The 10,806-nt window shown below is 45.0% G+C and overlaps 1 protein-coding gene across 4 annotated transcripts in view; it reads right to left on the reverse strand.

Annotated features, from left to right (window-relative positions):
- The window catches only part of ZNF140 (zinc finger protein 140), a 24,052-nt gene extending 18,980 nt beyond the window's left edge, over positions 1–5,072 (reverse strand). For 2 of the 4 annotated variants that reach the window (XM_011982207.1, XM_011982208.1), the window contains exons 1-4: positions 3,706–5,072; positions 3,456–3,512; positions 1,576–1,702; positions 1,247–1,342 (exon numbers count right to left, since the gene is read on the reverse strand). In XM_011982207.1, the coding sequence (XP_011837597.1) occupies positions 1,247–1,342; positions 1,576–1,702; positions 3,456–3,464 (232 nt within the window). In that variant the 5' untranslated portion in view covers positions 3,465–3,512; positions 3,706–5,072. Of the gene's footprint in view, positions 1–1,246; positions 1,343–1,575; positions 3,030–3,455; positions 3,513–3,705 lie in introns of those variants that run through there. The other 2 variants (XM_011982209.1, XM_011982206.1) reach the window with 2 other exon arrangements.
- Between the last annotated feature and the right edge of the window lie 5,734 nt (positions 5,073–10,806).

Below are 10,806 nucleotides of genomic sequence, written 5' to 3' on the forward strand. Positions count from 1 at the left end.
CTCGGGAGGCTGAGGCAGGAGAATGGCGTGAACCCGGGAGGCGGAGCTTGCAGTGAGCTGAGATCGGGCCACTGCACTCCAGCCCGGGCAACAGAGCGAGACTCCGTCTCAAAAAAAAAAAAAAAAAAAAAGATCTGCTGTAGAATCAACTATAGAACTTACAGAACTTACAAAATTCAGAACTTACAGAATTCATCACCTTTTCTCCAAAAATGACCCTTTTCTGTCTGTTTCTCTACTAAAATCTGTATCCAAATTATCCAAGCCTAAAACGCCAACTGGAAATTCCTTTTTTCGCTGCTGAACTGCTAATTTGAGGATATCTAATGCAAGTTATTTAGACACATCACTAGGCCATGAATTCCTTGATAGTTATTATACTTTTGTACACCCTCTAGTCTCTGTAGCATTTAATAGAGAGTCTTGAGAAAGATTGACAAGATTAAAATTCCTGTAAATATTAAGAGTGTATGTGAAGGAATAAATATCAGTTAGTCAAAGAGTAATGAGCTAATCCTTTCCAGGTGATTAAACAGAACAGCAATATATGTACTTTTTAATTTTTCTTTCTTTCTCAGGTTGGATTTAGGCAATAGAAATATATGTCCATTTGAAGAAAGAAAGGGAGGAAAAAACAAAAAGAAATGAAATTCACAGACCAGACAGAATGAACAATGACAACAAAAAAGATATCTGTGAGAAAGTAGAGGAAGTATAAAGTGAGAACTGGTTGAGTATGTTAGCTGTTACGTAATATAGAAAAAACAAAGAGAACTGGGTATGAAGTAGTCCTTTATGGAGTTGTAAGTGAAACTTCAGTCTTTATATCTCTGGTATTTTTTTTTTTTTGAGACAGAGTCTCGCTCTGTCGCCCAGGCTGGAGTCAGTGGTGCAATCTCGGCTCACCGCAAGCTCCGTCTCCCAGGTTCACACTATTCTCCTGCCTCAGCCTCCCAAGTAGGTGGGACTACAGGCGCCCGCCACCACACCCGGCTAATTTTTTGTATTTTTTAGTAGAGACAGCGTTTCACCGTGTTAGCCAGGATGGTCTCGATCTCCTGACCTTGTGATCCACCTGCCCTGGCCTCCCAAAGTGCTGGGATTTCAGGTGTGAGCCACCACACCCAGCCTATCTCTGGTATCTTTAAGGGAAATTTTTCCAATCAACATATTAAAAAGTATTCCTTTCTCATTGACTAATTGAGTGGTTTTAAAAAATTTTCCCATCAGCTTCCAACTCACTCACCTGAAAACAGATCTCTGTTCACATTCCTTTTCCCCAACCAGGGTTCCTTTCCTTGCTCCAATAAGGAAACCACATCTGGCTTAGAAATGGAAAGACCTGCTTGCAGAAAATGAAATAAGTTCAAAATCAGTCGTTGAATCCTAACAAGGGCCACAAAAGAAATGTCAGATGGAAGTTTTTTAAATGTCTAAAAATGAGGTACACTTACGTCCCCATCTTACTAATTTTAAGAAACCCCATACCTATCTTGGGAATATTCAGCCAGATAATTATAACAGCCACCCTAAAGGTCAGATTTTGACTTGAGGGAGATGAAGAGGAATAATTACCCAGTGAGACCAGATGGCCATAGTTCTCCAACATTACACATCGGTACAGATCTCTCTGAGCAGGCTGAAGCCATTTCCACTCCTCCTGGGAGAAGTCTATGGCCACATCTCTGAATGTCACTGACCCCTGAAATGACATACAGATATCTGCATGACCAGTACCCATGCTCCCAAACTCCCTTATCGAAGTATAAAATGAGTCTCACTGTGGAGGTTAGGCAATGTGTCGAAGTAGCAACAATGGGAGTTTTCAGAATTCTGAGTAATTATATAATGAGGAGCCTAGCTTTTGTGTTTTGTTGCATAACTGGAGAAAAGGAGAAAAAACATAAATTATCTGACCTGAGACAATTTACAGTTTTGTTCAAAATAAAGGATTATACATATGCACAATATGGATTTTTGGCATTGGTTGTAAAAATTCTTAAGATTTTACAGTATTCCTTTATGTTAATAAACAATGTATATTTTCCTTAATACCAGCCTATTTTAATATAATTCAGCCAGAATTTCTTCAGGGTAATAATTGGCTATAGCAGATAATAGCAGCACCCTTCAAATGGGGCATACAGTCTCAAGTTTGTTCCAGTCATCCCTAATCCTAAAGAAATACCTGTGAAACTTAGTGGTAATTTTGGCAATGTCACAGAACAAGGAGGATAAGCAGTAAAGAATCTTGATTCTGCAAGAAGAGAATATAACACCTCCCAGGACAGAACCTAAAGCACTTTCCCTCGGAGTTAGGAAGAAAAATATAGAAGCCCTTACTTTGCAGCCTGGTTTTGCACCACTTGAGTGATCCACATAGATCTATAAGGCATGAATGGGAATTTAAAAGGTCTCAAACTAGTAGCAGCCCCCGATGGATGGCAGTTATATTTTACAGTTTTGAAGTTTAATAAAAAAGTGATTAAAGACTGTTGACTAATAAAGCAGCTGTTTCCTACACAGCAAGATCTGCAGCAGAGGTGGAAACTGGATTCCCCAGCAAAACTCAGAAAGCCTCTGAATTTGGAGAGAAGTATGACAAAAAGTAGGACAAAGAAGTGGAACTGAAAATGAGGGACTCATTTTGAATAGTTGACCCTGTTATCCCCACTGCTGTGAAGCACAATTAGCAGCCAAACTCTTAGCCCCAATCAAAATAAAAATGTGTTCCTTATGTCATGTCAGAAAAATGAGCTCTATGGGTTCAGAGATTTTGTTTTGGTCACTTCTGCATCCTCAAGACATAGAATGAGTTGAGCGTTAGAATCACTGGGAAGGACTGTTAGATTGCTGGGCCAAATTCCCAGTTTCTGATTCAGAAGGTCTGGGGTAGGACTCAAGAATATTCATTTCTAACAAGTTCTCAGATGATGCTGATACTGCTGGTCCAAGGATCACACTGTGGGAACCACTGAAAGTAGAGGTTCAGTAAGAACATATTCAATCAATGAATGAAGGGGCGCTGGAGTAACGCAAAGCACTCCTCGTTCTAATACTGTGGGAAGAAGAGGCAATGTAACAGCTGGCACCCCACCCTCCCACCCTAAAACATACCAGCCAGGTCAGAAATCCCGCCCACATCTGGAGAGCTTCCTGTCACTCTCTTCATGTATACTTAAGTGTAAGCACCTGAAAAGGAGGAACAGGGGACAGGGTCCTGGGGTTCCGCCAGGCAGGTGGTTGTAAGAGAAAGCCACGTCCCAAGTCCTGAAAAATACGGCTGCACTTCACAAAAAAAGAGCAGACAGGCTCAATGGGTTGGCTCACTTGAGGCCAAGAGTTTGAGGTTACAGGATGCTATGATCGCCCCACTGCACTCCAGCCTGGGCGACAGGAGGAGACCCTGTCTCTGTCTTTCAAAGAAAATATATCAATATATATCATCAGCTTACCTGAGACATAGCTCACAGAAGGGACCGAGGAGATCAGAAAAGTGTAAAATGGCAGACCTGGCAGAGAGAGAAGGAGCCCCGAGCGAACGGGCCAGCCAGGCCGCGCCCAAGTCACTAGATCCCGCACTGGGGATTCCCGTGGCCCCCGCTCCGCGCCTCCCACGTACAGAGCGGGGCCCCGAGAGAGGGCGCTTGGACCACCGGCGCCGGCTTTCTCCTGCCACGGCGCGCCTCCCCAGAACCCGGCCACCTAACAGTGGCCACAGGACGGCGCGTTTCCGTTGTGCTTCCGGCCAGGTGGGTGTAGCGCTCCGGGGCTCCGGACCGAGTCACCGCCCGGGGCCATCCGGCGCAGACCGGGGGGCTCCTTTCCTTGCCTACACAGGCCAGACGCTCGGAGCCGCCCCGAGGGCCCCACCGCGGGCGTCGCAGGAATGCGTCTTCAGAAGCCTCGCGGACGTCACCCCACCAGGCCGCCTGCCTCAAGAAACTACAATTCCCAGAAACCAATGCGGCCCTGCGCGCAAGGGCATACGGTTTTCGTTCCTACTGGATCTCCCAGAGCGCCGCGCTCCCGCGCGAGGAAACAAAGAACGAGGGCCTGGGACAACTACAACTCCCAGAAGGCACCGCGGCCCCGCGCTCCAGCGCATAGGGCTATCCTCCCATCCCAGAGCCTAGAAACAAAGAACTCGGGACCTAGGCAACCACACTTCCCAGAAACAACCGCGGCCCCCCGCGGAAGACTACACAGGGCTTTCGGTTCCTATAACTCCCCGCGTGCCTCTCGGCCACACGCACAACCAGCCGAGAAACGAAGAACGCGGGACTCAGGCAACCACACTTCCCAGAAACAACCGCGACCCCGCTTGAGAGAGCAAATGACTTTCCCCGCCCCACTACAACTCCCAGGGTGCCTTGAGGCCACGCGCACATCACCGAAAGACAAAGAACACGAGCTTCAGGCAACTACACTTCCCAGAACCTCCTGCGACCCTGCGCAAAAGAGCGGAGGACTGTCTTCCCCTACTACGACTCCCAGAGTGCATCGCGGCCACGCCCAAAGCCGGAAGACTATGTAGGGCTTTAGCGACTAGATGCCCCCAAACTCCTGCGGCCCGCGAGAGAGGGTGTAGGGTTTTCCTCCCGTACTACGACTCCCACAGTGCCTCGCTGGCGTGCACACACCGCCCAGAGACAAGGAACTGGAGACTCAGGCGAACTACACTTCCCAGAACCCACCGCGGCCCAACCAGAGCCCGAGACCGCAACTATTAAATAACTAGGATACTTAAAGACTGTGGAGTCAGTACTTCAGTCCAAGACCTTATGTTACTGGAAAGGGGTCTGGATCTCAGACTCTAAGAGAGGGTTCTTGGATCTCGCACAAGAAAGAATTCGAGGCGAATCCATAAAGTGAAAGCAAGTTTATTAGGAAAGTAAAGGAATAAAGAATGGCTAATCCATAGGCAGGGCAGCCCCGAGGGTGCTGGTTGCGCATTTTTGTGGTTATTTCTTGATTATATGCTAAACAAGGGGTGGATTATTCATGCCTCCTCTTTCTAGACCATATAGGGTAACTTCCTGATGTTGCCATGGCCACTAGTGGGCAGTGAGGACAATCAGAGGTCGCTCTCATCACACATCTTGGTTTTGGTGGGTTTAGTCGGCTTGTTTACTGCAACCTGTTTTATCAGCAAGGTCTTTATGACACGTATTTTGTGCCAACCTCATATCTCATCCTGTGCCTAAGAATGCCTTAACCTCCAGAGAATGCAGGCCAGCAGGTCTCAGCCTTATTTTACCCAACTCTATCTACCCCTACTCAAGATAGAGTTGCCCTAGTTCAACCACCTCTGACAGTGGAAGTTGTAGCAGTGAGGACAGCCAGAAGTCACTCTCATTGCCATCTTGGTTTTGGTGGGTTTTAGCCGGCTTCCTTACTGTAAACTTTTATCAGCAAGGTCTTTATGACCTGTATCTCATGCTGACCTCCTGTCTCATACTGTGACTTAGAATGCCTAACGGTCTTGGAACGCAGCCCAGTATGCCTCAGCCTTATTTTACCCAGCTCTTGTTTAAGATGGAGTTGCTGGGAGCAGTGGCTCATGCCTGTAATCCCAGCACTTTGGGAGGCCGAGGCGGGCAGATTACCCAAGGTCAGGAGTTTGAGATCAGCCTGGCCAACATGGTGAAACCTCATCTCTACTAAAAACACAAAAATTAGCCGGGTGTGGTAGCGGGCGCCTGTAATCCCAGCTACTCCGGAGGCTGAGGCAGGAGAATCACTTGAACCCGGGAAGCGGAGATTGCTGTGAGCCAAGATCTTGGCATTGCACTCCAGCCTGGGCAACATAGTGAAACTGTGTCTCAAAAAAACAAGGCCGAGCATGGTGGCTCACGCCTGTAATCCCACCACTTTGGGAGGCTGTGGCTGGTGGATCATGAGGTCAGGAGTTTGAGACCAGCCTGACCAACATGATGAAACCCCATCACTAAAAATAGAAAAATTAGCAGGGCATGGTGGTGCGCACCTGTAATCCCAGCTACTCAGGAGGCTGAGACAGGAGAATTGCTTGAACCTGGGAGGTGAAGGTTGCAGTGAGCTGAGATGGTGCCATTGCACTCCAGCCTGGGCGACAGAGCGAGACTGTTCAAAAAACAACAACAACAACAACAGCAAATAATGATAATAAAAACACAAGATGGAGTTGCTCTGGTTCAAACACCTCTGACACTTTGGCTTCGTATAACTGTAATAACCAGAATCGTTGCAACGCTTCCTGGCCACCTTGAAACAGTGGTCTCAGAGGATGTGACCCCGAGTCCCTCGTGGCCTTATGGACGACCCCAACTCTACCTGGTACTGGCACAGCCACGGCTTCTCCCTTTGGGAACCCCACCCACCCACCCACCCTTGAGCAGTCTCATGTTACCTGAGAAGGAAGGCAGACGCTGGAGCGGCCCTGGTTTTTCATGTGCTCCAGCTTGAGCCCTCCCCCAGAAGCCTTCTGGAAAGAGGCACTGGATTGCATCTACAGGGGCTGGATGCCCAGTGACCTGGGAGCGCCTTTACTCCCAGCGTTGTGTGGGGCACTGTCCTGGGCATGTAGGACAGGTTTGGGGAAGCAAGCCAGTCACATCCCTGTCCTTGAAGAACACCAACTGTATGCTGAAATACGAGGTAAGGGAAAACTCAACCCACTGAGTCAAAGGAGTATTGTTCCAGATCAAGGGAACAGTTTATGAAAAAGAGAGACAAAAAAGAAAATGCCCATTATACAAAATGGAAGAGGGCAAAAAAAGAGGAAATTCACTGACCTGGTGAAAAGACAGGAGACTGAAAGAAAAAGTCCTTGTGAAGGAGCTTGGATGTCGCTCAGTAAGCTGGGAAGGCCCATTAAAATTCTAAGGAGGATGTGTATAATCATATTTGCATTCCACTGCCTGTGTTCATGGTGAACTGAAGGGAAGAAGGCCACTAGGGGCAATAGTTAAATATTCTGGAAACTAATCTGAATTGGTGCAGAGAATGGATTGAGGGGATTTATTTAAGAAACAATTTAAAGGGAGAATCTAAAGGACTGGGTGATGAACTGGATATCATCCAATTAAATAGAAGGGAAGGAAGAGCTAAGTTTCTTGTTAGGGTGGTATGCTCAGAGAATTTCCTTCTTTAAAGACTTACGCCATGGCCGTCCACTCTTCTGGCTTCAGCTTCCAGTTACCCTACAGATGACGCACCCAGATCTCATAGCTATTTTGTTTCACTGAGATGATGAACCCAGGAAAAGAAACAAGTTCAGAAGAGAAGAAAATTAATTTGGGGACATATAGAGAATGATGTGTGCATGTTTAACTTTATTAATATTGTCCAAATTATCCTTTCTAACCTGGAATCTTGCCGAAGATTTCACTTCATCCGTTTCCGCATATCTTTTCTTCACACCGAAGTCAGCCTGATTTTTACAAAGCAATTCTGCTCATATCCTTCTGCTTAACATAACTTGATGATTTTAATTGTTCTTAAGTAAAGGCAGAAGTCCTTAATGTGGTCCACAGGCTGCAGGATCTTACTCCATCTTTTCAAGCTTTTCTTACATGACTTTCCTCCTCTCTAACTGCACTTTGTTTCCTCAAATGTCATGTGCCTAAGGATCTTTGAGCACGTTCATTTCGTCTGAAAAAAAAAGGTGACTATCCCTTCACACCATAACCTCATTAGTTCATTTCAGGTCATCCTTTACATTTCAGCCCAGCAAGTCTTGCTTAGAGAAGTGCTCTTTGATCCCATTGTAATCAGTAAGGTCCCAATGACTATGCCTTAGACTTACTCTCTTTAGCATTTACTTAATTTGCAATTATGTTTGTAATTATGTACTTATGTTCGTGTGATTATTTTGTTAGTGATTACATCACTAGACTGTAAGCACCATGAATCTAGACACCATTTTGTTCATCACTGTACCCATGATGACTACGATGCTACTTGGTGCTCAGTGAATATTTATTGACTGAAGGAATGATACATATTATCAAATTTTAACTTTTGTCGTATTGTGAAGTAAAGTGATATCGTGTTTTAATTTACTTTTTATGATAATATGAAACTGATTATTGACTAGTGTCTATCTTCTGTGAAGATAGCAAAGGCTATGAACCATTATTTTGCTATGAATCACTTTTCTATTAGGAACCCTATGTTTTTATAATTAATTTGTAGAAGCTCTTTGCATAGTGGGATTCTATGCCTTTTGTATATATGTTGCAAATATAGCATATTCTCACAAGTCGTTACTTATATTTTCCCTTGTATATAGTAAGGTTGTGTGCTATAAGCTTTTTTTTTTAATTTTATTTTTCTAGACAGAGTCTCATTCCATCACTCAGGCTGCAGTACAGTGGCACGATCTCAGTTCACTGCAACCTCCACCTTCCTGGGTTCAAGTGAGTCGCATGCTTCAGCCTCCCAAATAGCTGAGAATACCGGCACACGCCACTGCGCCTGGCTATTTTTTTTTTCGTTTTTTAGATGGAGTTTCACTCTTGTTGCCCAGGCTGGAGTGCAATGGCACAATCTCAGCTTACTGCAACCCCTCCTCCTGGGTTTCAGCTATTTTCCTGCCTCAGCCTCCCAAGTAGCTAAGATTACAGGCACCTGCCCAGCTAATTTTTTGTATTTACAGTAGAGACGGGCTTTCACCATGTTGGCCAGGCTGGTCTTGAACTCCTGACCTAAGCTGATCTGCCGGCCTTGACCTCCCAAAGTGCTGGGACTACAGGCGTGAGCCACTGCGCCCAACCTGTGCTGTAAGTATTTACGTAGTCAAATCTAAAAGTCTTTTCCTTTCTGGCTTTTGAATTTCTCTTGTTTAAAAAGGGTATCCATATACCAATGTTTAAAATATTTCCTACACTCTTAATTTTCCTTATATTTGGGTCTCTTTCTGAATCTTCTGTTTTGTTACATGGATCTCATTGCCTATTTCTGTGCCAATATTATATGGTCTTAATTACTGTAGCTTTCTGGTAAGGCACATCCTCTCTTACTCTTTCTTTTCTCATTTTCTAGACTATCTTATGTGTTTTACCCTGTAGATAAATTTTATTTTTTATTATTTATTTATTTATTTGAGATAGAGTCTCATTCTGTTGCCAGGCTGGAGTGCAGTGCCGCGATCTTGGCTCACTGCAATCTCTGCCTCCTGGATTCAAGCGATTCTCTTGCCTCAGCCTCCTGAGTAGCTGGGAGTACAAGCGCCCACCACCACACCCAGCTAATGTTTGTATTTTTAGTAGAGACGGGGTTTCACCATGTTGGCCAGCATGGTCTCAATCTCCTGAAAATTTTATTTATTTATTTATTTTAAGACCGGTCACACCATCACCTAGGCTGGAGTGCAGTGGTGCAATCATGGTTCACTGTAACCTCAACCTCCTGGGCTCAAGTGATCCTCCAGCCTCAGCCTCCCAAAGTGCTGGAATTACTGGCGTGAGCTGTCACACCTGGCTGCAGATAAATTTTAAAATAATCTTGCCAAACTCCTTTTGCAAAATTTATTAGAAATTCCATTGTGATTATATTCAGTTTTTTTGTTTGTTTGTTTTGTTTTGAGACTGAGTTTCGCTCTTGTTGCCCAGGCTGGAGTGCAATGGCACAATCTTGGCTCGCTGCAACCTCTGCCTCCCGGATTCAAGTGATTCTCCTGCCTCAGCCTCCCAAGTAGCTGGGATTACAGGCATGCGCCACCACCCAGGCTAATTTCGTATTTTTAGTGGAGATGGAGTTTCTCCATGTTGGTCAGGCTGGTCTTGAACTCCCGACCTCAGGTGATCCACCTGCCTCAGCCTCCCAAAGTGCTGGGATTACAGGTGTGAGCCACCGCGCCCGGCTATATTCAGTTTTAAGAGAAAAAATGCATTCCCTGTGGGGTAACAACAATTTGAATAACAGTAGCTTTGTCATCTGAAACCATGGAAGCTGGAGGGAAGTGGCAGATTTTTCAAGTGCTTGAAAGATTTGTCAACCTCTAATTCTATATCTACCAAAAATACCTATCAGGAATTAAGAAAAAATAAAAGCATTTCAGATGAAGGAAAATAATAATTGGTTGACTGCCATTCAAGACTGACTCACAGAGCATCTCTGACTGGAAAGGTAACAGGATGGAACTTCAAAAAGACAGAAAAAACTGTCGAGTGGGTTAAAATTGGGGTAAATGTAACAACCTACCTTTCTCATGAGTTTTTAAAATCACGCTCAATAGTTGAAGCAAAAATTTTAACATCATCTGATGTAAGACTTCACTGTATATAGAGGAAAGATTTAAGACAATTATAGTAAAGAGTGAAAGGGCCAGGTGCAGTGGCTCACACCTGCAATCCCAGCACTTTGGGAGGCTGAGGTGGAAAGATTGCTTAGGGCCAGGAGTTTGAGACCAGACTGGGTAACATAGTGAGACCCTGTCTCTAACAGCAAGAAGAAGAATAAAGGGACCTGAATCTAAAATAAAATTAAATTTAAAATTAAAAAATTAAGGCCAGGCACGGTGGCTCACGCCTGTAATCCCAGCACTTTGGGAGGCTGAGACGGGTGGATCACTTGAAGTCAGGAGCTGGAGAGCAGTTTGGCCAATGTGATGAAACCCTGTCTCTACTAAAAATACAAAAATTGGCCGGGTGTGGTGGAGGAAACCTGTAGTCCCAGCTACTCGGGAAGCTGAGGTGGGAGAATTGCTTGAATCTGGGAGGTGAAGGTTGCAGTGAGCTAAGATCACGCCATTGCACTTCAGCCTGGGCGACAGAGCAAGACTCCGTCTCAAATAAAAAATTAAATTTTTTTTTTTTTTTT

This window comes from Mandrillus leucophaeus, unplaced genomic scaffold, assembly GCF_000951045.1.
Source record: "Mandrillus leucophaeus isolate KB7577 unplaced genomic scaffold, Mleu.le_1.0 Scaffold237, whole genome shotgun sequence".
Taxonomy (NCBI): domain Eukaryota; kingdom Metazoa; phylum Chordata; class Mammalia; order Primates; family Cercopithecidae; genus Mandrillus; species Mandrillus leucophaeus.